At 31.6% G+C, this 26,630-nt stretch overlaps 2 protein-coding genes across 5 annotated transcripts in view; one reads left to right on the forward strand and one right to left on the reverse strand.

The window, feature by feature from the left end:
* LOC126741394 (serine/threonine-protein kinase Genghis Khan) overlaps positions 1 to 22,395 on the reverse strand; it is a 100,597-nt gene extending 78,202 nt beyond the window's left edge. For 2 of the 4 annotated variants that reach the window (XM_050447809.1, XM_050447790.1), the window contains exons 1-5: positions 22,109 to 22,394; positions 9,037 to 9,332; positions 4,828 to 5,084; positions 4,610 to 4,773; positions 4,400 to 4,550 (exon numbers count right to left, since the gene is read on the reverse strand). In XM_050447809.1, the coding sequence (XP_050303766.1) occupies positions 4,400 to 4,550; positions 4,610 to 4,773; positions 4,828 to 5,084; positions 9,037 to 9,247 (783 nt within the window). In that variant the 5' untranslated portion in view covers positions 9,248 to 9,332; positions 22,109 to 22,394. Of the gene's footprint in view, positions 1 to 4,399; positions 4,551 to 4,609; positions 4,774 to 4,827; positions 5,085 to 9,036; positions 9,333 to 21,860; positions 22,024 to 22,108 lie in introns of those variants that run through there. The other 2 variants (XR_007662180.1, XM_050447798.1) reach the window with 2 other exon arrangements.
* A 1,572-nt stretch (positions 22,396 to 23,967) lies between these two features.
* On the forward strand, positions 23,968 to 26,630 carry LOC126741451 (protein lines). Its single transcript, XM_050447868.1, has 2 exons — positions 23,968 to 24,231; positions 24,368 to 26,630. Exon 2 carries the CDS (start codon positions 24,433 to 24,435, stop codon positions 26,569 to 26,571), a length of 2,139 nt encoding a protein of 712 aa, XP_050303825.1. The 5' UTR covers positions 23,968 to 24,231; positions 24,368 to 24,432; the 3' UTR covers positions 26,572 to 26,630.

Below are 26,630 nucleotides of genomic sequence, written 5' to 3' on the forward strand. Positions count from 1 at the left end.
GTTTGTGTAATTCCTTTTTTTTTCTAACTGTAGAACCATATGGTTATAAATTTAATCCAAGAATTTTATTATCCAAAATTAAAATAGGGCCACCTAAGAGCTCCTTTATATTGTTGATTTTTTTAAATTTATATTAAGTTTATTAAGGATGTCAAGATTTTTTTAGATATATAAAAAAAATGTTGACGTCTTTATTGTTTAGCAGTTATTGTTGTTTTTGTAAACCCAGCTGTGGTTCATAGAAAAAATTGTTTTTTTATATATATTTTTTTATATCTCCGTAGTCCAAAACACTATACATAATTAGGAAAAATCACAGATTTGAAATAACTATTAATGGAACTTTTTCTTTTTGATGCAGTGAGATGTAATAAAAGAACCTCAAATGTGTGTGATGATGAAATAATCAGTGAAATAAAAAGATGGCTGGTCAAGGCAAAGGAAAGATTGCAAAACAAAAACAAGAAAAGTGAAAAGTAAGTGCATATGGTTTTATTTATTTTAGATTAGTTATTAGCCTTTTATCATAATTTTTGGTTTGGTTTCAATATTGATATGTAACCGATGTTAAGTAAATTCTGAAAAAACAAAACATATTCTCCAACATTTCTATTTTTTAGATTGGCTGACAAACGGAATACACAAGAGGACAATAATGTATAAAATATGTTGCATTATGTGATTTTTATTGAATAAATTTTATAAGCATATTTTATGTAGCTGATTTTTGTAGCAAGTATGTTGCAAGAATGTGCTATGCATATATAGCCAAGTATTCTTAGTATATTCCTAGAACATTCCTAATCCTAGTGCATAGCACATGCTACTTGCGGCCAAAAGTATATGCTGAGCATTTTCTCAGTACATATAAGTATAATTCTTAGCACATGCTCAGCACATATTTCCAATATTCTTATACGTAAAAGTCGATTCTAAGCACATGCTAGGTATATAATTTTGCTATGTGGGAAGAAGGCTAACATACTGTAATCAGATGTTAGATATAAAAAACGTAGATAACGATATCTTTAATAAAATCTTGTGGACGGATGAAGCTGTATTTACAACAGCAGGGATGTATAATAGAAAAAATACTCACATGTGGGCACCAGCAAATCCTCACGCATACGTCGAAATAAAAAAACAGGGCAGAATGTCATTAAATGTGTGGTGTGGTATCCTTAGAAACCAAATAATTGGACCCATTATATTTCAAGGATCTTTGACTGGAAATAGGTATTTGCGGTTTCTAGAAAATGAGATTGAAGCTTTATTAGAAGAAATACCTTTAAGAGAATATACCAATATTATATGGCATCAAGATGGCGCCCCGCCCCATAACTTTAGGCCAGTAAGGATTTTTTTAAATAATCGTTTTATTCAGTGGATTGGAACCCATGGTACCATTAACTGGCCACCAAACAGCCCTGATTTGACTCCTCTAGATAGTTTTTTATGGGGGTATCTTAAAAATGAAGTTTATAAGGAAAGAAGTGAAAATTTGGAGGAATTAAGGGAAAAAATTCAAAGAAGTATAAACTCCTTAAATGCAGAACACCCTGAATATATTTCAAATGCTCTGTTAAAACTGGACAAAGATTATAGAAACTGCGTTGAAAATAATGGCGGCCATATACAACATTTGTAAATATTTAAAGAAACAAGGCTCAAAGGTTTTTTTTTTTCAAAAAACCAAATTTTTTTAAAAATGATGAATTAAATATTAACATTTTATATATTTTTTAAATTATAAAAAAATGTCTTTCATTTAAAGTAAAAATATACAAGGGGTTCCATTTAAAAAAAATTAACTTTGTGTTTTTTATTAACTTTGCGATACCCCTGTATTATATTTTATAACATTTCCTGGCGATTTAAGGTAAACCCTATAACTTTTATATCAAACTTTTTTTTCCACCTCGTATAGTAACCGAGCCAGGCTCTGTCTAAATATAAAAGACAACCCTGTACAATTTATAACCTTAAAATTATTGTTTATTTATGTACTGTGAAGTGTGTGGATGGCTTCCAAAGGTTTTTATTGTTTTATGTAAGTTTTTAGTTTTGTTTAAGTAGTATTTTTATTTTAGGCCTGATGATGCTCTAACTAGAGCGAAACACGTGTAGCCCGTTAAATTACATGTTGTGAGACCGTGACTTTGTGTTTTTATTTGTTTTTCGTCGTTTGAAAAATTTCACTACTATAAATAACAACCCTCCAGGGATTCACCGAACATGATCCGAATAGAAGACTCCAGTTTTGAGAACAAATAATGAATCCACTGGACAGGAATTTTTTTTTGCGAATAGAAAATCTATTTTCTGATTGAATAGAGAGGTAAACCGTCAGAATTGTAGTTATTGGCCAGTCAAAAATCCGCACTGGATGAGCAATCAATATGCGGAAAAAGTAAATGTTTGGCAGGGATTGTTGGTGATCAAGTTATAGAGCCGATTTTCTTCCAAGAAAATCTTAACGAAGCAAGATATTTAGTATTCTTGCAGTAGGACCGTAAGTATACAGGGTGTCCCGTAAATAGTGGTCCAAATGAAAACTCCTAATAGATTGGACTATTTCTGATATTATCTCCATTTTTTGCAAAATATTCTCCCCATCCTTTTGGAAAATGTTCCTTTCGACATTCGCAGAAATATGTGGCTGCAACACGACGGATGTCCTGCGCACTACGGTTTGCAAGTTACAAATTTTTTAAATGAATCCTACCCAAACCGATGGATCGGACGTCTAGGACCTATACTGTGGCCCCCACGGTCACCTGACCTAAATCCTCTTAATTTTTTTTACTGGGGATGCCTCAAAGAAATTGTATACAGGAGACCCATACAAAACATTGAAAATCTGCGCGAGCGCATCCAAACTGCTGCTCAAGAGATAAATAGAGCTGGCCACGCTCAACGGATTAAGCGATCCTTTATAAGAAGGTGTAGGACGTGTATAGCAGCAGGTGGTGGCCATTTTGAACACCTTTTGTAAAATTGCAAAACACAAATAAACCGAATTAATTTACATCGAAAAAAAAACGATTTTTTTTTTCACAAAATAGTTCTTTTGGCATTAAAACAGCCATTTTTTTTTTGAGGTTAACAAAAAATTCAAAAAGTTTTTTACTTTAATACGGCATGGGATAAATAAGTTTTTACGCTAATGGCCACCAAGATTCTATTATTATTTTATTGCGTCATAGGACTTCAAACTTTTTGAAAAGAAAAAAAAATCCAATATTGCAATTTCAAATATTTTTCCTGTGAAAAATATTTGCATAACTGAAAAAATTTTAATACGCATCATAAAGCGCATCTATTGGCAAATAATATCCAACCGAAGAAATTGTGATTTTTTTTTTCATTTAGTGACACACCATAAAAAAACTGATTACAGGTAGGTATTTCTTAAAATTTCGCAAAAATCAAAATATCTCGAAAACCGTAACACTTTCGTTAGAGCTATGTTGGATTATTCTGATTAGAAATAGTCCAATCTATTAGGAGTTTTCATTTGGACCACTATTTACGGGACCCCCTGTATATCAGCAGGATGAGACCTCTCCACATTTTGCAAGACCTGGGGAGTATGAGTACCGGGATAATTTATATCCAGATAGCAAATTCGCAGAAAAGGGCTCTTTGAATAGCCACCCAGATTTCCGGATTAAGCAACTTTGTTTCTTTTCTTATGGAAGTGCAAAGTTTTTAAGGCCAAACCGGCAAATATTGAAAATTTGAAAGAACGAAATGACAGGAGTGTAGGCTCATTTCCTGCGAAGTAAATAGAAATGTTCAAAAGGAGTTTCAGTTCCCTTAAGAGTAGTGTTAGGAAATACACTATGTTTCAACAATTAAAGAAGGACTACTGAATTGAAATATCTTTAGGATTAGATTATGTCTGTCAAAAATCTTTTACAAGACAAGGAGTAAAATTTTTTAATTTGGCACGCATATATAACTTGTTAGGCCCTTTAATAATAGTCATTCAAAAATTAGGATTGCCATTTTAAAAAAATAGTCGATAACGTCATATCACACATTTGAGACACCCTGTATATAATTTTTAACATTAAAAAAAAAGACAATTTAAAATACTAATCGTTGATCCGACCATATTTTAAAAAAAGGGACATCTTTGATTTAGTGAATTTATTCAAAGTTACACAAGAGTTATTCTAAGTTACTTGTAAGAGACTCTCACTGTATAGGGAATCTATACCTAACAAATTAAGATTTATTTTTGTATTTATGGAGGAAAATGTTATATTTACTACATTATCAGTCTTTTTCCATTAGTTACAGCTCTTATATAGTTAAGTATATCTAATGATTGAAAATTTTGTTTTTATCTGTGTAAGTGCCTTAATGCTCATATTATAATATAAAATCTTACCCTTAAAATTTCAGGAGAAATATAATCGGGGGTTCCTACAGCTACGTTTGATTGCACCATGCCATCTTCATTTAGTTTCAAGCAACTTCCAAAGTCCGCTAACCTTATATGTCCGTTCGCGTCGAGAAGAACATTGTCGGGTTTAATATCCCTATAATTATTAATATTTAATAACAATAACATAGATGGATACATTAACGTTATACCAACCTATGTACATATTTAAGCTTATGAATCGAATCAATGGCCAATACCATTTCAGCAATATAAAACCTAGCCATATCCTCAGGGAGTCGATCCTCGAACTTGCTAAGTAACGTCAGCAAATCCCCTCCGCAATAATAATCCATAACCAAGTAAAGATTTGATTCGTCCTGAAAAGATTAAATTAGATTATATGCATTCAGAAAAAAAATAACAGTGTTTACTTGAAAAGCATAATGCAAATGCGTGATCCACCTAGTGTCTCCATAAACTAAGACGTCCCGTTCCTCCTTGAAACAAGCAGTCTCTGCGCGTTTTAGCATTTCCCATTTGTTAAGAATTTTCATGGCAAATACTTTGTCTGAACCGCGTAGTTTTACTACGCAGACTTCACCAAAGGCCCCCCTACCAATTACTTTGACAATTTCAAAATCATCTCGAGTAAGACGTAGAGTTTTTGCTATGTTTGCTACTGGTTTCACTGAAAGTAAATGGAGAGTACCATATAGTAAATAAATATTTTTTTTTAAATAATAAAAGTAAAAATCTGAAGACCTGATTACAAATGAAAAAAGCTAGCACAGTGTGCATTTACTTTTTTTGGATTGGCTCTCGTTCGTGAGATAAAAATAAATTGGATTTTTTTTTAATTCGAGTATTCACAAATAAATTTTGTTAGCAGTTCACATATTTTTGTTGAACCTTGAAGTGATCAGTTTATGTCTTATTTTAAGTATAAAAGTTCTTTCTGTCGTGAAAAATATGTGTTTGCCACGTAAACCTTGTGTTAATGACCCTAACAGTTTTTGCTATACAGTGACCGCCTAAAGTTCCGCATAAATTCAATAAAAATTAGAGACATGATTTTTTGAGAAAACGCTCGGACCCGTCGATTTTTATTTTAAGTTGCGCATTATTTCACATACATTTTTGTATACAGGGTGGAAAAAAAAGATATGACGTCATCGGTCATTTGTTTAAACAGAATGCTATATTTTTTATTGCATTTATGAAATATAGGCGAAATTCCAAGCAAGTTTCGTATAACACACCTTATCTCAAAACTCAACTGTTTCAGAAATATTTACATTTAACCAACAAGAAAGTAAGTAAGTGGGTCTATTTACAAATTAAGATAAAATGGAGGATAAAATGCTATAAACTGTGAAAACTCTTATTAATGTATCAAGTGTTCAAACTGATCCCCATTTACTTCTTGGCAGAAAGCAAGACGGTTTACAAACTCATGTAAAACACATCAATTATTTCGGTGATATACGTCTAATTTTATATCTAATTCTATTTTTCAAATCTTCTTCGTTATTTGGCTTCTAAATATAAACTTTACTTTTCAGGTACCCCCATAGAAAATAGTCTCAAGGATTTAGGTCTGGTGACCTGGCCGGCCACTCTAATGGCTCTCTTCGTCATATCCATCTTCCTGGGAACACTGTATCTAAGTAATTACGGACATCTCGAAAGAAATGTGGCGGTGCGCGCCGTCTTGCTGAAACCACAAATTATCTGTCGGGACAGCAGGGTCTTGTTCGTCTGGGTATAGGGCAGCCAAAGCAGGGATAAGATCTTCTTGAAGAAAATTCAAATAGCGTTGTCCTGTTAAGTTTTCTTCGAAAAAGTATGGCCCTATTACTTTATTTTCCACGATACCAGCCCAAACATTAATAGATTTACGGTACTGTGTATGAGCCTCAGTTGCCCAGTGTGGATTCGACACCGACCAGTACCGACAAATTTGCCGATTTACGACACCGTTTAAACAAAAAGTTGCTTCATCCGAAAACAAAACTCGTAACACAAACTGACGGTTATTATTGCAAATGTTCATCATTTGCTCGCAAAATTGGTTTCTTCAATCAGGATCGTCCTCATTTAATTCGTGTGTTAGTCTAATTTTATAAGGGTGGTATTCATTTGCTTTTAAAATGCGTCTTACTGACGTTCCGGCTATATTATTATCAACTGAAATTTGTGTTGTTGACTGAAAAGTTGCATTGTTTAGATTTTTTTTGACGGAGAGCAGAACGTTTAATTTTGTTTCTTCAGAAATTTTTGGACGACCTGATATTGGCAAATTCCTAACATGACCTGACCTGATGAAGTTATGAATTTGTGCTCTATTCTACTAACTGTTGACTGAGAAATAGGATGGTTTGGGTATTTGGCATTAAACAGTTCACTTACTCCTTTTTGCGTGCGCACTCGATCCCCGTACCCTAGCATCATCAAAATTTCAGTTCGTTGGGTTTCCGTTAAATTAGCCATAATTTATTCTGATAAAAACTATTAATTTTCGAACTGACAGTGACATTCGGAACTTTAGGCGGCCACTGTATATGTGGCAAATATTGTTTTCAGAGGCAAAAAAAAAATAACAGAGTTTGTTGAAAAGACCTACCAAGCATACTTTGGGATAAATCTTATACAGAAGAATAAATATTGGGTGCCCAATATCGTGTGTAAGTCTTGCGTAGAATCTTTGCGATACTGGAGTCAAGGAGGACGTAAAGGGCGTGAATTTGGAGTGCCGATAATATAGACTGAGCCAACTAATCATTTTAATGATTGTTATTTTTGTGCAGTGAATGTGAAAGGTATTAACCGGTATAAAAAACATACTTGAGTTTGTTCTAATGTGGAATCGGCTAAACCCCCAGTATTGCACAGCAAGATTTGCCAATTCCACTGTTTTGCGGATCATCGACTACAAATTGTGATGACTTTGAAATATTAGAGATGTCAAACAATTAAACAAGCGACAGTGAAAGTGAGTTCGAAGAAAGTAGTTTTACAAAACAAGGATTTTCTCAAGAGGAGCTCAATGACTTGGTTCATGATTTGAAATTATCAAAAAAATCTGCCGAAATTCTTGCTTTCAGACTAAAACAAAAATACTGTCTTCAACCTGGTGTTACTAACTATTACATCCTTTAGGACCAGGGAGCAAGACCTTCTTTGTTACTTTACTGAAGAAGACAGTCTTGTATTTTGTAACAATGTTTCCGAACTCTTAATTAATATGGGCCTTCCCGAATATAAGCCTGAATATTGGAGGCTTTTTATAGATAGCTCAAAAAGAAGTCTAAGATGTGTATTGCTGCCTGGACAATGGAAATATATTTGCTTCGGTTCCAATCGGTCATACTACCAAATCAAAAGAAGAATACCAAAATATTAAAATAGTTTTAGAAAGATTTATGCACAACATCAGTGGTTATTTGCGTCGATTTGAAAATGGTGAATATCTTATTAGACCAGCAAGGTGGATATACCAAATACCCCTGTTTCATTTATCTATGGGATAGTCGAGCAAAAAATGAACATTGGAATAGAAAGGTTTGGACTTTGAGAGAAGCTATGGAGGTAGGAAAAAAAATGTGGTTCATGAACCACTGATAAGCCGAGACAATAACCTTCTTCCATCACTTCACATCAAGCTTGGCCTAATGAAACAATTTCTCAAAGCTCTTGATAAGACTGGTGACTGTTTTAAATATGTGTGTCAAAAATTTACAGCTCTCAATATGGAAAAATTGAAAGCAGGTATTTTCGATAGACCGCAAATATGTACTCTTATAAAAGATGCTGAATTCATAAACCATATGACAGAAATTGAAACTGAAGCATGGCTAAGCTTTATTTTAGTAGTCAAATATCTTTTTGGGAAATGACAAAGCACCAAAATATCCAGAATTGGTTGCTAAAATGCTACAAAATTTTAAGAGATTAGGAGCTAATATGAGCATTAAATTGCATTTTTTACATAGTCATTTAGACAGATTTCCTAATAACCTGAGCGATTACAGTGAAGAACAAGGAGAACGATTCCACCAGGAGATTAGGATAATAGAAGAAAGATACGAAGGTCAATAGGATAGCCACATGATGGCAAACTACTGCTGGTCCTTAGTAAGGGAATGTCCTAAGCAAAAACATGCTAGAAAATCCTACAGGAAAAGTTATTTTTTTATGTTTTGAGTAAACAGAATAAATATTTTTAGTTTATGTATCATTCTTAAAAAAGAGTTCAATCAATTTTTTTCTAAATATATTGGCATTTTTATTTAGGTTTCTTCAGTAAAATAGTTATTAGTCTCTATCTCAAAAATTAGAGCCAATTTTACAAATCTGATATTGATTGAGTATTTAGCACTCTAGTGTTATAAAAAAATGACTTCAACCTTTTATGCCGCAGAATCACTGTTGCCCAGTGTTATATATCATAAAGAAGCCTGAATAATTATAAGAAGTAAAATTTCGTAGTATTGTAGTGCCAAAAGCCGTTTTCTGTTTTTAATTATTACGAACTCAGTTAATGACCAATTTAGAACTGGAAAAATTTTTTAGATGTTAATTTTAATATTTATTGATACTTTCATACCTATAATGATACAAAAGTATTTACTTTGTCTTACCATATTCCAAAAAATCCGATACGGTCTTTTCCTTTCTCAAACTTGAATTGCAGCATTCATCATAAAGTACGAGCATCAGGTCAATGAGACTTTCAACACTAAATGCCTGCCCTCGAGCAGCTACAGGCCCGCTCAGATAAAGGGATTCCAATTGACGAAGGCGGCGTTCGGCCGTTCCTCCGCCGTCATCATTGACACCGTGATCGCCCATGGCTATGCTTTGAGGAACACTTACTAAATCTAGGTTTTTAGTTTTTGATTATCAGAGTGACATGAGAACATTAGCATTGTTGAATCTGAAATGAAAGTTACTTTATATTATTTTAAGGCATATGCAATAATAATAATAATAATAAATCGTCTTTATTTAACAAACTCTGCAAATTATATTTGCCTGAAGAGGCGAAGATTTGCTAAAAGCTACACTTTATCTCTTAACCCAACCAGTTTAAAAAAAAAGTTAAATTAAAATTACTACAAAGTAAAACATATGTTCCATCAGATAAGTAACAAATATATTAACAGAGAACCACTAATCATTGCTGTTCCAAAAATAGATCTTTATAGAATCTTCGATAACAATAAATGGTAACATGAAAATTGGGCCTAAAACGATTAAATAGAATCACAGCTTGATAGGTGAAAGAACGTTCAAACATTGATGTAGTGTGAGGTGGCATTGAAAGTATATTATACCTTATATTATGACTGTGGACCTCAGATTTGTAAATTATCTTTTCACAAAAAGACACAGGTAGGTTTGTTTTAAATAGGCGATAGAAAAATACTAATAAATACAACTTAAATATATCTACAATTTTTGGCCATTTGAGTTGAAGTATGGCTTGAGATACATGGTCCTATTTCCTAAGATTATTAATAAAACGACAACATGTGTTTTGGATACGCTGCAAGCGATTTTGCGTTATTCTATCTAGACATGGGTAATACACAATTATACAATAATTAATGATAGGCATCACAACGGATTCAGAAAGCTTTTTTTTTGTTTTGTAATTTAAAATACTTTTATTTGCATAAAGCAATCGCAAGCGTAAATAACATTTTTGTAATAACATATTGCAGTGATCCCTAAATCTGAGAGATGTGTCAACAATGAGACCCAACATTTTAACGTGATTTGAAAAAGTGATAGTAGTATTATTAAGCGTAATATTAAGTGTATTTTCTATTTTATGCCGTTGATTGCAACCCGCAAACAATAGAACTTTAGTTTTAATAGGGTTTATCTGCAAATTATGTTCAATGGAGAAATTCATTATCTGCTCCAAATCAAAATGAATGGATTCTGTTGCAAGCTGAACATTATGTGGATTAAATAAGTGGGGAACCTGAGTATCGTCCTCATACAGGTAGACGCCCGAGTTTAAAGCTACATTAGGTAGATCGGAGGTAGACATTAGGAACAAAAGTGGCTCCAAAATAGATCCCTGTGGCACTCCGGAAACTATTATTTTTGATTCAGAATATTCATTTTGTACCCGTACTCGCTGGAATGGATTTTTTTTTTACGAACATTATGACACCAAACACTTATATTAATTCAACATTGAACTTGGGGAAAAACTAATAAAATCTCGGACACGAACTGAACGGAGTGATTCGTTTCGACAATTTTTTTACGGCTAAGACGTGTTAAAAGTACTCTTTATACTTCAGTTTATGTATTATTTTTCAGAAATGTATTGTAAGACTTTTTTACATGAAATGTGTCCACCTAACAATTTTTTTTGAAGAATTTTTTTTAAATTTATTTATAATGTTTAATTCATTAAATGTATCCATATTTAACAAATTTTATATTATTTTAAGTGTTTTGGTTTTTAGTGCCTAAGCCTGCTTTCCATTGCTCTAAAATATAATGTATCCAATGTCCAAGAATGAATAAGTCAAATAACGTGATATTTTGTAATTTAAATTTTATATTTTAGCACATTAATTTAACACACAATTTAACATTGTGAAGAGTGTGTGATTTAAGCTTTGAATCAATTTTATTTTGAGTTCAATTTCAAAAAAATGCTTTATTATCGTATAATATTACAATTCTGTTAACAAAGCTATACTAAAGAGAAAGTCAAATAAATAAATAAAAAATATTTTAAGTAACAAGACGTTTAAATATAAGCTAAAATCCAAATGAAACACTTAAAAAAAAATTAAAAACACGTTACAAAACAAAGAAATAAATAATCGGACATTAAAAGGACAAGTTATAAATTGAGAGCACACAAAAAATTGAAGATCTTCAATCTAGTACTAGTTAATATATGTATTTAGGGAAGCAGGGAAGAAAAAGCAAAGTGCTGAGGTATTCAATTCTGTCTTGCAAAAATTCGCTCATGGTATAGTAGGATTTGCTTAAGAGAATATTTTTAAGTTTACTCATAAAAATTGTAAAACAGTTGGATTCCTTCAACGTTTTTGGCAGATGATTTATAGATCTTCCTGGCATTGTATAAAATGGTATTTTTGATAAGCGCCGAGTGAGAAATGGGTGTTAGTAAACAGCCTCTCTGCCTTGTATTGTTTACAGTGGGTGCTAGATGTCTGGACTTTTTGTATAATAAAGAGGATGTTTTGAGAATGAAAAGAGAAGGTAAAGTCAGCAACTTGTGTTTTAGCAATAGGGGTTTGCAGGATTCCCTTGGATCCACACCACATATTCTCCTGACAGCTCTCTTTTGCAACACAAATATGGAGTGAAATAAGCCCTAATATGTCTCCCCAAAAACTATACCATACCGCAAGTGAGACTCGAATAAAGTAAAGTAAGCCATGCAGGCGGTTGCAACATCCAGGATTTTTATTACAGAACAGTTTTCTAAAATTTCCTGGATCCCACTCAGAAAATAACATTATACCATTAAAGTTATTTTTCACGTAAGTAAGGCCTTTGACTATGTATTACTAATTTTACATGGTTAAATTTATATTTATAGCTTAATAACATATACAGCATCAATTTAAAAAAATTGAAGCCTTTAAGGTCCTTAATTAATCTTAAAGTCTTACTTTCTTAGTACCCTTAATTATGTCTTACTTCTTTATGAGGTCATTATTTCAAACTGCAATATCAATAAAACCAATATCAGAATAATAAGCATTTTTTAAATATAATAATTTTTGTTTCAATAAATTATCTCTCAACTCTACTATTATTTACTACTTTTTTTTATTTGATTACTTTTTATTACAACATAGTTATAAAATAGATATATTATTTTTATTCACTATAAGTTCTAATTAATAATTCTAATAAGTTCTAATCATTATTAGTTTAAATCTTTGTACTAGATAGTTTTGTATATATATTTTGGGTGGTTGTATAATCAGCTTTAGTTGCCACCGACTTGTCTTTTTTAGCTTTATACAAAGTATACTTTATCAATAAATAAATAAAGCCATGTATTATTATTATTATAATTATTATTATTTGCTAATTTCAAACTACATATTTCCTTGTTAGAAATCACATAGGCAATATCATTAAAAATGTTCTCCAGCACAGTGCCAAATAATTCTACCTGGTTCAAATACCAAATGAACAGAAGAGGTCGACTACTTAAGTAAAACAAAAAGAACAATGATTAAAATTAGCATTGAAATGTCAGGAAGAAAATGCTATCTGAAGCATATCTGATTCTCATATCCCTATTATGAATAACAACGATTAGGTCGATTACTGCGTTAACTGTGGATGTAGATTTGAATACAATGGTTTATTTTAATTTCTAGGTACGAACCATAATTGATTGTTTATTAATTCGTTGTTAACTAGGTGATATTGGTGTCTTATTTATATATAAAATTGTAAATAATCAAATAATATACTATGTGAGCAGTGACATTTTTTCAAATGCATCATTTCTTAATAAATTAACTGTATTCTTACAAAGCATCATCATCTATGAAGCATAGAAATAAATTACTAAAATTTGGTGCCTATAACATCATGAATGAATTAAAAATACTAGATTATTATATAAGGTTTAATTTCAAGTAATTAAAAAAAGAAAAGTATGACAAACCTACTATGACTAATTGTGATTTATTTTGAATTCTGTAACAGTTATTATGGTATTGCTATCTTATTTTTTTTTGTGAATTAGAGTAGACCTTAAAAATATGGGGATTTTGTAATAAGGTTCTGGTAGTCATATTAGTAAACTAGTCATATTATAAAATTCAGATAAAAAGTTTGTGCTGTGAGTTGAATATATGTACATGGTCAAATTAATGTTATCATGCTGAAAAAATTACTTGCAAAGTTCACACTGTAGTAAAAATAATAAAACTATAATACACTCAGCCTTCAGCTCTTATAATAATAGTATATTAGGTGACATTGGGACATTATCTGTCTTTTTAACAGTCCATTTTGATATTTCATTATTTAATTTCTTATTGTTTCTGTCTTAATTTAGTCAAATCAAACACATTATCCAAATAGTATACTCGACTTAGTAAACTTAATAAAATAAATAAATTAAATCCAGATACTGAAAATTTGTTAAAATAAAGGACATAAATATTTATACTAAATAGGAACACCTAATATACAAAAAGAAAAAGAAAAAATGTGTTCCAAGTTACATAAATAAATAAAAAGAAAAACCAGTACATATTCTAAACATTATAAAAACATAATATACATGAACTAAATTAAAAATAAAATATTTATTGCTAAATCACTAATTACAATAATTCAAATTCACTTTTTTACTATTTACTACCAAACTAGTTGCTGTTATGTACATTGGCCGGCAAAATTAACCAGACCATAAAAATTTGGTTTAAATTCAATCCTTAATAACTTTTCCAATATTGCATCGATTTTGATAATTTTTTTGCCAAATTTTAGGCCGTTTCATTTTCATATTTTGTTTTATCAAAGTTACAAACATTTTCAACTGATTTGTTGTTATATTTTAATGTAATATGTTTTAGTCTTTTAACTTTTAAAAACCCTGTGGAAAAAATTGACAACTGAATAATGATTATTTTTGCCGCATTTTCAAGCCTTATTTTTTCTTATTAACTTGTTTTTTGATTTATTCCAATATTTGTATTCTGAAAAAAGAAGTGCTGGATTGGAAGAAATATTGCAATAATCCTTTAGTAGCAAGAATTTGGTTTTAAAAGTATTGTTATGACACAAGAAATATATAGAATTTTCCATGGCACTGTGGCATGTCAAAAAGATTGTTGTCAACAAATTACAGATTTAATTTTGCTATCATTTTTGAATTTTTTGAAGAATTTTTTAACTTGGAAAGTGTTTCAGAGCTGTTGCGAAAGCGATACGTTTAAAAACGATGAGCCCAGAAGAAGTGGCACAAACCGTTGCTCTACGAAACGATGCTCATCCCCGTAGGTATATTGCAGAAAGGCTTAGTCATCCATGCAGTATGGTATCCGATGCGATACAAAGATTCAGACAAACAGGTTCTTATTCAAGTGGACCTGGACAGATCAATTTTATCGCCTTCAAGTTCTTCGAGGAGCAAACAGCCTCTGCTCCAGCTTTGATAAGAAAACTGGCAGATGTTTATGGTACCTTGGTTTCACCTTCGTACAGTACGAAGAAGGTTTGCGAGAAAGTTAGCAGATCAGAACTTAACATCTAGTGATGTCAGGTTGCAAGTCATTGAACGCTGCTCCTGGAGTTTGCTCAAACTCATGCAATTGCGACATGGTGAAATGTTCTTTTTACAGACGAGTCTCGTCGTTTTACGATATATTCACCTGACTCAAGTCAAAGAGTATGGAGAAAGCCTGGAGAAAGATACTCTAAATGTTGTATCACTTCTAGAGTGTAATTTGGTGGTAGAGGGGTGGTATTTCATGCAAAGCCTGTATACACCTTGTTAGTACACTTCCAGGAGTATTAACGCCGATAGATGCATTAGGGAGTGCTTAGATGAACCTGTGGTGCTTTATAAGCCATTTAAAGGAGAACATTTTATCATGATGCATGACAAACAATAAAGAACACTACTGCACATAGCAGAAATTGCAAGGCAATATTTATTTAATCAAAGTTGAAGTTCATGTATTGGACTGGCTCCCAAGAAGGACCTCAACCCTATTGAGCCGTTGTTGAATATACTGGGAAGAAGAGTTAGACAGAACTACAGTGAGTTTCCAAGAATGGCAACAAATACCCCAACATGCAATTGCTTCTGGTTTTTTTGGTTTTTTGCAATTTGGCAAAGGCCTTTGACTGTGTCTCACATGAAATTCTACTACAAAAATTGAAATTCTATGGATTTAGAGGTTTTATACTAAATTGGATAAAGTCCTTTTTACCTAATAGATGTCAGAGGGTGCGTTTTGGTGGAATTGAATTGGAGGAGTTTGGTGTTACTGTGATAAACCAGGATTTGGCAAATGTTAAAACAATGTGTGATGTTAACTGTTTGTCTTTTAATGTCTCAAAGACAAATATCTTAAATTTCGAGTGTAGTTTAGATGATGTGCATTTGGGTCCACAGCATGTTAATGTCACAAATTGTAATAAACTTTTAGGGTTGTTTATTGATGATAAACTAAAGTTTGATAAACACATTGAGACGCTTTGCTAGCTAAGCAAGCTAAATAAGAGTGTTGCTAGAAAAGCTTACTTTGCCTTGATTGGATTCTGACCTGGCTACTCATCTCTTTATTTACTTCTGTGTTCATTTTACAGAAGCGTGCAGTTCGATATCTGTGCGGGCTTAAGTTAAGGGACTCATGTAGGCCTTATTTTATAAAAGAAAATATATTGACTCTCCCTTCAATTTTTATTCTTGAGACTGCTTGCTTAATGCATAAGAAATATTACTCTGTATTTAACTCTGTTAACTTAAATAATACCAGGTCATCTTTTAACATAAATTTACCAATACCTACTTCAAGTTTGACACAAAATTCAATTTTTTACAAGACAATGAAATATTTAATCATCTTCCCCAGTCATTAGGGAAGATTCAAACATATAAATGTTTTCAACAGCAGGTAAAAAGAATCCAGCTTCATAAGGCATTTTATAGTTTGAGTTTGTAATGTAAGTACTGTTTAAGCAATAATAATGGACATATGTTAGATTTTGATTTCTTAGTTGTATATTTGTATTGTGCTATTTATTATTTATTTATTTTGATGTTACACTAATATGTTTTAGATTAATGATTGATTGTCTCAGTTGTTGATTGTTTTCAAAAAGAAATATATATATATATGTATTTTTTCTACCACAGCTTTGTTAACGACACCTTGGTGTTTTAGACAAATAAAGCTTTATTTGATTTGATTTTTGTAATTGAATCTATGCCCGAAAGAATGAGAGTTGTTATTCAAGCTCATGGGGGAAATACCCGATTTTATAAAAAATTAATAAATCTTAATGCTGCCATTAATCATATTTTTTTTAGAAAATTTGTTGCTAATAAAGCATTATAACACTGTTTCCTTTAACCCAGTGTTTTTTCATTAATAATACAGATATCAGAATGAATCAAAGAACAAATTGTAAAGAAAAGATGGGGCTTAAAAATGCAGCAAAAATATTCATTATTTGATTGTGAATTTTTTCCACAGGGAGATTCAATGTTTAGATAGAAATCGGACTTTTTATTAACCTCTGTGTAATAACAAATCCATTGGAAATTTTTGTAGTTTTGAGATGAAAATGTGATGACAATGAAATGGCCTAAAATTTGGTAAAAAATTATCAAAATTAATGCAATACCGAAAAAGTTATTAAGGATGGAATTTAAACCAAATTTTCATTATCATTTTGGGGGCCAGTGTATACACTACCGGCCAAAAGTGAAGAAACATTTACAAATTTAACAATAACATCTTAACATACAAGATTATTTTACATTTTTAGTAGAAAATATTAAGCTCTATTATTGCAGCATAAAAACACATCCTTCTTGTTTGTATTTACCTTATCAGATGATCAAAAAATTATGCTATTTTATGCGGACAAAAGTGAATAAACATTCCAAACAAATCTTATTTGGTATTTAAAGTACTTATTTATCATTAATTTGATCTTAACGTTGAGTGTTAAACTGTTATATACGATTTGTGCAAAATGCCTCACGGAATAGATCTGAGTATTGATCTCCGAAAATTAATTGTTTCAAAATTTCAAGCTGGTGTAAAACAAAGTGAAATTGCTAGGCAAATTAATCGTAATAGATCCGTAGTTTCAAAAACTATTGCTGCTTTTAAAAAATATAATAGTGTGACTACCCGTCCAAGGTATGGACGGCCAAGGAAAACGAATAAAGTTATTGAGAGAAAAATAAAAATGTTGGCAACAGAACATCCCTTTATGCCCGCCACAGAAATTTATAATGAAATACCTGGGGTCGATATCTGTGCGTACTATTCGTCGTCGTTTGACTGAATTTGGACTATTTGATTTAATAACGGAATCCATTTACAAAAGTGTTACATAGCATACCCATACAAACATATATATTCAGATACAAAACTATCTATAAATCAGTGAAAGGTGTAGATGAGTTAATTAATTAAAGCCCCTATGAAATAATATTCTTTAACTGCCCCTTAAAAGATGTTATCCTAGAGTCAAAAAAGTTTATCTGTCCTGACAGACCATCATTAGCACTTCGAGCCATAAGTGTAATTGGCTCATTAATGCCATAATTGGTATGGTGGAATGGGACTGAAAATATTTCTGATTGTCTATTCAATCTGGAAGGCACCCTAAGTTTAAAAAGAGACAATAACTCGGGACAATCTATAGTAGCATTTAAAACCTTATGCATAAAACATAAGTCGAGTAATGTTCTTCGTGACTCTAATGTGGGTAAGTTCAGGTTATCCCTGACCCACTGATAGTAATACTCCTGTCTCCTGTAACCACATCTAAAAGCCGCCACCCTTAAAAATTTATTTTGAGTTTTTTCAATCTGCTCAATGTAGTAGTTATATGACGGGGACCACACAATTGAGCCATACTCCAAGATGGGCCTAACAAGAGAGCAATAAAGTAATCTAAAAGTAAACAAAGACAAATCAGTTGTAGACCGTTGGATAAAACCCAGCATTTTCATTGTCCTACCAGTCACCTGATTGATGTGACTTTTAAAAGACAACCTGGAGTCAATAAATATTCCTAAGTCAGAAACCTCTGTTTTGACACCAATTGCTACATTATTTATTTCATAAAGAAAAGCAATAGGGTTTCTTTGCTTAGAAAAAGTAATCTTATGGCACTTATTGATATTAAGGGACATTCTATTCAAGTGGCACCAATCAAAGAACAAATTGAGGTCTTTTTGCAGGAGCACAGCATCAGAAAGGGATGTGATAAGCCTAAATAGCTTCACATCATCAGCAAACATTAGCATACGACAATTTTCAAGTTTCCAAACTAAATCAATCAAAAAGAGGCAAAACAAAACAGGGCCCGAGTGAGAGCCCTGTGGCACCCCAGATGGCACCAAAATTTCAGAGGAATATGTACCTCTAAGATTAACAATCTGGGTTCTACCTCTGATGAATCCCGAGAACTATCCACTGAAGAAGAGGCCCCACAATACCTAAAGCCCTAAGCTTCTGCAAGAGTACCCCATGGTTAACCCGATCAAAAGCTTTGGAAAAATCTGTATATATTGAGTCAACCTGAAATCCCTTCTCCAAGCAGCGGTAGAGGTAGTTGACATACAGCACCAAATTAGCATCAGTAGATCTGCCTTTAATAAATCCAAATCTCGCATAATCTACTTCTTATTGTCCTTGAAGATACCTGAACGCCTAATTCTTCTGATAAATGCTGCATTATTTTACTTGAACCCTAAAATGGATCACTCTGAGATATTTTCAAAATTTGTTTATCTTGATATTTATCGGTTTTTCTTGGTCTTCCTGTTTTTTTTTCTAGGTAAAACATGTCCATGCTTCACATAACGTGAAATTATTCGTGATACTATAGATTTATTCAAACTAAACCTTCTTGAAATATTGATTCGTTTTTCACCATTTTTGTGACAGTCTATAATTTGTGTTTTTAAATCAACGGATAAAGGCTGTCCTCTAGGCATTGTAAACTAACTTTGCTTTTAATGCAAGGGGTAAACAGCTGGAATTAAACTAATATTATTCGATTTGTAAGTTCTAAGAAAAATGTTGCTCTACTTTTTGCCAGGTACACAAATTCTTATCAGTTTAAAAATAAACAAAAATATTTAGAAGGTCAATTCTTATCTGATTTAAGACTACCTACTTGACCAAAAGTATTGTGGATAAATATCATTGTTATTCCTTTGTTAGTTGTCAAGAAATTTTATTTTTTTAAAAGTTGCTCTACTTTCTGCCACTACTGTATAAATAAATACAAAAGACACTTTGTTTCTCCACTTTTGTCCGGTAGTGTATAATATGCCTTTAACAAATTTTTAAATCTATCAAGTGATAATAAATATTTGATTTCATGCGGAAGCCTGTTATATTCTAAATGCTTATTGAAAATAATAAACAGACATCAATTCTAGGGAAAAATTGTTGATTGTACACTTTATACTTAGTTATTTGGAATTTTTTGCCCTAAAACAAGTATTAAATGTTATTTTTAAAATAAAACAGTTAAGAAGCAACAATGCGACATGAAATATGCCTAGAATTTGACACAATTCAATTTAAAAATATAATGTTCCATTTAGAGAAAGTAAAGTTCATGTCAAATATCCTTTTCGAAAAACATTTTGGTGTAAAGATTCCTTAGTTAAAATGTTTTTGTTAAGTCGTTATTTTATTGATATGAGTGATCTATTATTACATCATAAAAAAGTTTTATTGGTTTTGTAAGATCAGAGAGTAGGAATAATTTTGTAAGGTTATGTTTTACTAACTGTTTTGTCATTGGTGTGATTTATTGATACAATTGATAAATTTTGACAATTTTCTAAGGTTATGTTTCTAGTAAAAGTTAGTAGTTAAGTTAGGTGTCAATGGTTATCCTTGCTATTAAGCTGATTTGATTATAACTCGTATTTAAGGTACATTTAAGATACAATTTAAGCATTTTTTTAATTTATAAAAATCCTGGTGTAAAAGATTTGAAACAAAAAATTATAAAGGTTACACTTATATCACATATATCTGATTATTTATACACTTATATCTGATTTTTAAATAAATATGTTCTATATTTTAGCCACTGTAAATTACATGTTTTGAATTCATTCAATCTGATTCTCATGACTATTTTTGTATGCTGACAGCACAAACAATTATGGATGTAAGATTTTTTGCTGGCAATTAATTTATATATATTGGATTTTTTCTTAAATTAGTAGAGTAAGTAATTGCAATAAAATAAAATAATTAGTTTTCAAATATACTAGTTTAAGAGGTTTTAATACACACAACTATTTCTTATTACTATCAAACTGAAATCAGGTGACACAAGATGGAGAAATATATAATTTAGCCTAAAATTATTATTTATACAAGCGTATGCAAGTGAATAATGCTTTTATGCTTATTATCTTTTCCTTTTCTTATTTAGTAATATCCAAGGAAATATCCATTTTATTAATTTCTTTGTAATGATCCAAGACAATTTCATTGACATCATCTGTTGAAGAATTTTGGGGACTTTTTTCAGGGTAATTTATCAAAACATATTTAGGTTTGTCTGTTTTTTTTTAGAATGGTCTATCATGATTGCCTGTCAAACACTATCTTGTTCTATAATAATAGGCAAAGTCTGGATATAATAAGGCAATATACGGGGGGCTATACAAATAAGGCAAAGTATTTTCTGTTTTTTCTACTTGAATAGGTTCGTTATTTAGTATATCATTGCCAATGTCTCGTCTGAAAAAACTTTGTTCATCATTTTGGTCTTCTATTTCATTATGCTCTGGTCCTAAATTTGTTTCTCTATCCATATTTTCAAATATGTTATTTATTTCAGTTTCAGCTTTGTTTTTACTTTCACTTTGATATTCCTTCCATAATTGATACTATTTCATAGATCAAATAAAAACAGGGGAATGCCAATCTAGCTAAGTTCTTGATTTGATCAGCCCTTGTCTCTGAGAACATTAACCTAAGCTGGTATTATAATGAGTGAATATGATTTCAAATTTAAAAAAATAGAAACTACATATTATGATAATATGCATTTGCCTGGATGAGTCATATTGTCACCAGACTATTACAGTAACATGAATTCATTTATGGATTGGTAGTTTTTTACAGGTGTTTTGTCACCTAAGTGGCATTGGTTTGGTTATTAGAAAACTAAAATTGGTAACATTAAGTAAAAAATCATCAAACAATCTAGCTCTTTAAATTTAAGTTATTAGGCATATCACACACTAAAAAAATATACTTGTTAAGACCTTCAGAGCGGAGTTACTTGCCAATATAACATACCCTATTGCTAATTCATGAATAAATAAAAAAAATACAAGAACCTAAAATTTTGAAATCATTATTTATACATATTTAATTAACAATACATATCAATATATAAAATAGAATTTTAGAGAGCTACCTAAATACTGCTCAAGTTAAATGCAAATATTAAATATTAAAAACTAGGTGTGAACATTTTGAAAGGGTCAGTCAATACACCCTTGCATGTTACTTGACAAGTGCAACAGTAACACTAAATAAGTTATGAGGCAGTTTTATTCTGTTTTAATCAATTAATGAAAAGGAAAACCAGGAAATTACCTAAGAGACTGCAGGGTATGCACTAATAACTATAAAAATGCCATTTTTGTAGCACACAGACCTGCCTAGAAAAATGTTAATAGACATATTACCTTATTTATACTAAAGCCCACGTTTAGTCGCATATTCACTTTCATTATGTCGAGCAAGACACTGCGCTAATTATCTGCATATTTACCACTTTTTTATCGCAAAAACAATAGAAAAAAACTACGAATTTAGGAAATGACGAAGTTTAACCTAAATATAACTTTAACTGTTTAAAATAGATACCATCTAACAAACGAACAATTAAGGGTAGACACTAATAAGCTATCTATGAATTAATCGGATTATTTACCTTTACAAGATCCATTAAAAGCTCATTCTTATCACGACATGTCATTTAAAATACATTTCATTGAAAACTTTCGGCGGCCATTTTTGTCATACTCCCCCACCGAGTGTGTTGACCGTCTGGAACCTCGCCAAAAATGCCATTAATAAAAAACTGCACTTTTTGTTTATAATAAAGGTGTAAACCCCTAACGCTTATTTAAATCTGATAAACTTTTAAAAAGTCAATGTTTACAAAAACCGAATTATCTGCTATGATACCCCAGCAAAATGATGCAGAAAAATTTGTTTAGTAGTGACGGTGCTGCCATCTGTTATGCAGTAGCGACAATGAAATTCAATACGCGGCCATGTTTTAAACTTATAATTGAAGGATACGAGGGTTGCTGTAAAACTACTCTATAATAAAACAAGATAAGTAATAATAAAACAAGATAAGTTTCCAAAATATTTTATTTTGTTTAATGTTTGAACATAGAAAATTATTGCTCTTGTCAAAAATAGGCTTTATTCTTGAAATATTGAGAGCTAGGTAATATGCGTTCCATGAGCATGGGTTCGCAACAGAAGATAGGCAATCTGATTCATTGCAACTTGATTATAAAAAAACTTTAAAGACGCAAGCAAAAGACAAAAAGAAAGAGGCATTTTACAAATGTGGTAAAAAATTTTTTGATTATCAGTGGCGTACTATTTTTTTTAATAAAAAATTACTCTAATGCCTATCTGATCTACGCCACTGGTTGAAACTAAAACGTTTACTTTTTACATTTAAAGCATCTTTATTAGGTAGCTTTATTGAGAAAATTTGACACCGATATCTTAAACAGTCAAAAAACTAAAATTTAATTTCTTAATTTTTTTAAAAACTTTAACCCCCTGTATTTTGCTTCTGAGGCATTTCCGACCCATAGTGTCTTATATCAAAAGTTATATTTGAGCGTCCCCTATCATCCCCCAAAAGCATGACCTTCTTATAAAAATCACCCTGTATATAAATGTCCTAAAAACAATGAACCCAATAAACTGTTTTTTGACAGTTGACATATGTAATGTCACATGGAAGAACCTTATAACCATTACTTCTAATTTTTACCTGTCATTATTATAATTATTTTTTTTTAAATTAAAAGCATCCAAAGTCATTTCAAATTACTTAGATTTCTGTTGCAATTAATCTAAATCACCTATAGTATTCAAATTAATTAATATAGCATTTTTAATTAAAAATATGTTTCATTATATTTTCCTATGTACATCTTAACGAAGTATCATGAAAAATTATTTTGTCCTTGGATGCGAATAAAAATAATTCTTGCATAAAAAATAGGCGACTAGTCTGTTGAAACAAACGTAAACACCCTGTATTTTCATTGCTTTATATTCTGATTCAAGCCTTGTTGCCACTGTTAAAGGTTATTTTGGCGGAAAAATTAATGATTAATAATGTTCCTGCTAAAAATCTTATTAAGACGATATCTTAGGTATTTATTTTAAAACAAAAAATAAAATCTACGTCACGTTATAATTTGCTTTCCTTGAGCCCGTTCCTATTCGATTCGAATAAATTTGTGGCAATTAAACTCTATAAAATATTACAATGTAGCAACGTCGCAAGCTTTGGTAGCACTCATTCGCTTCACTAAGCATGCGTCCCCTAAAGGTGGTACTAATTAGTCAAAATATAGACTTTTGTTGTAATTTGTCATAAAAGATTAAAAATGGATGACTTTTCAAATGTTATAGGGCAACTAGTGACTAACATAAAAATTCCTTTAAATTAAAATCGTAAAAATATATTAATAAACCAAAAAAAGAAATATCAGACAAAATATACCGTACATGAAACCAACAAGTGCATTGACTTTATCGATACGATCTGTCAATACTGTCAATCTTCGTTTGTCATACGCATTGAAGAAATTTGTGGAGTTTAAATTTATGTTTTTATAAACAAAACTGTTATAAACAATAATATTTCTAGTATTTAAATGTAGCTGACCTCTTAAGGAATGTGTGCAATCGCTTCAAGCACCTCGCAAGACCTTTCCGAAGGCACATACTGGTGTATATTGTCGGAAACATTAGTGACTACTGAATGAAGTTGTTACACACAGGCTTAAAAAGGTAATTTCTACTTAAAACTGGCTTATGAGAATGATTTACTGATTGCTTACTGATACTTAGGTGCCATACCATCAATTAGAATAGAGAATTTCTATTTAAGTGTGTGAAGTTATTCTAAATATTCACTGTGTTTTAGGTCACTACCCTAACTGATGCTCTGGACAAGATTTCTTGTTTGCAAGTGCAATTGTTCCAGTTCTAATGGTTCTCAGGCAAAGGGAGAATAAAATGTCCTCAGAACAACCAGTGAAGAAGAAGCCCAAGAGGGCAGATGCTAATAATGATGCAGATGAACCAGACTTTATCAACAGTCTCGCTGAGAATACTGTGCAGTCAAATTTACAGGCACTGCACCTCTCTCTGCCTCCACATGTGAATGAAGATGACATAACATTGAATACAGTGAACTTAGAGTATAGGAATAAGGCATTTTTAGCTGCCAGTGATAGTGAATTAGACAAAAGTGTGAGTGAATCTGATCATAATGATAGTGAACTTGCTTCTTCTGTGAGTACCCAGTCAGATGGCTTGCCAATACCCCCTGCTCCTAATATAAGTCTCTCATCTATAGTAGATCCTTCAGAAATCCATGCAAGCCCAAGTGAAGAGATTGCAGTAAGTGCCGATAGTTCATTAAATGAGTTTCAGCAAAGTCTTATTAAGCAGTGCCTTTGTGGTGTGTCTGACACTATACTATCTGAAATCCACACTAGCAGGGATATTATTTTATTAGAGTGGCCTCATAATAAGGTACTTCAATTCCTTTCCAATTTACAACTGTTATTTGATGTTTATTTAAAACAAAATAATAGGGGTTTTATTTGCTCTCAAATCATTACCAATTGTGAAATGGTTGTGTTCAACCAGTACAATTTAATTGAGCAAATAATGTCCCTATGTGAAATAAAAAATAAGTTTGTACAATACCTTGCTGCCAGAGTTCTCAGTAGCTTTTTAATAACTGCCAAAACAAACATCAATCATGAGTGGCTTGAAACCATTTTAAATATTTTGACAATGGACAATGTCAGCTGTACAAAAATGAATTTTTCTCTCGACATTATACAGAGGGTTGTAGAGTGGAAAGACATTGATATTCATGTGCTTGAAGAACCTGACAATACTGTTATCAATGCCAATTGTGTCAAGGTACCTTTTCGGGACTCTGAGAGCTATGACACCTCAGCAATAAAGGGTCTTATTATCAAGAGTCTGGAAGCAAAATGGCCTGAGTTAATCCACAAAATTCAAACTTTTATTATCAGTAATCATCCTGTAGGTAATCAAACCACTTGCATTTTGACCTTCTTAACACTATGGGAGAAAATTATTTCAGTGAAAGCAAACCTTAGTGTTATAGACATTAAACCTTTTTATGCCCACTTAGAAGCCTTTGTTGGTTTATTGAATAGTAACTTGCCTCCAGTAATTTGGAAGCAACTACTATCACTTTTTAATGAAGTTCTTTGCTATGGAAGTACTCTGGCTCTTCAGGATATGGTTCCAGATGAAACTGGTCGGCTGGCCCATTTAGTTGTCAGATATGTAAAAGATTATCAACTTCTTGACAGGTTGCCCTATAGGAGGGATCATAACTTTACTGTAAATAATTTTATAGGTACTATTCCTAGTGATGATCCCTCTGAAACAAATATAGATAAAACTTTAATACAAAAGATGGTTTTGTTGGTCTTGAAATCTGTGGCAGTAACAATCAAAGAAGCCAGATCAGATAGTTCAGACAGCTCAATAGGGTCAGATGAATATGACTTTTTTGAAGATATGCAATTGATTGTGAGATCTATTAGAGATGTGTTAAGGAAAGTAGATGCCTTCATTAAAAATTCCTCAGATTTTCATCCTGAAACTCCATTTTGCAAAACTATGGTAAATCTGTTCAGTGATCAAGACAACTATTTACTTGAATCTATGGTGTGTACCTTAGATGTAGCTGTAGGTATTTCTTATAGAAATGCAGTATTCCCTGACCTAACATCAATGCTTAACCCTTACCATTCTTTTATAGAATTTTTGAAAATTGTGTCTCATGATTCTGATGTTTTGTTAGATTACCTTGTTGGGAATGAAACATGCTTTCTACTATATTTGTTAAGGTTCTTAAAGTATACAAGAAGAAACTGGGCAAGTTTTGTCAGTAGTTGCGGAGAGGGCAGTACTGCTAGAAACATAGAATTGGATGACACTATGGCAGTATTAATAAGGCTAAAAATGCAAATAAATAGATTGGTTGCAAGAGACTTATTCCCATATAATATTAATCCTATTTTAAGACTGCTCACCAACTGTGAGAATTTGTATGATGGGAGTGAGTACAGTTGATAATTTTGGCATGTTCATTACTCTTAGGTATTAAACTTAATAAATCCCTTATATGTATA

Source organism: Anthonomus grandis, chromosome 1 (genome assembly GCF_022605725.1).
Source record: "Anthonomus grandis grandis chromosome 1, icAntGran1.3, whole genome shotgun sequence".
Classification (NCBI taxonomy): Eukaryota; Metazoa; Arthropoda; class Insecta; order Coleoptera; family Curculionidae; genus Anthonomus; species Anthonomus grandis.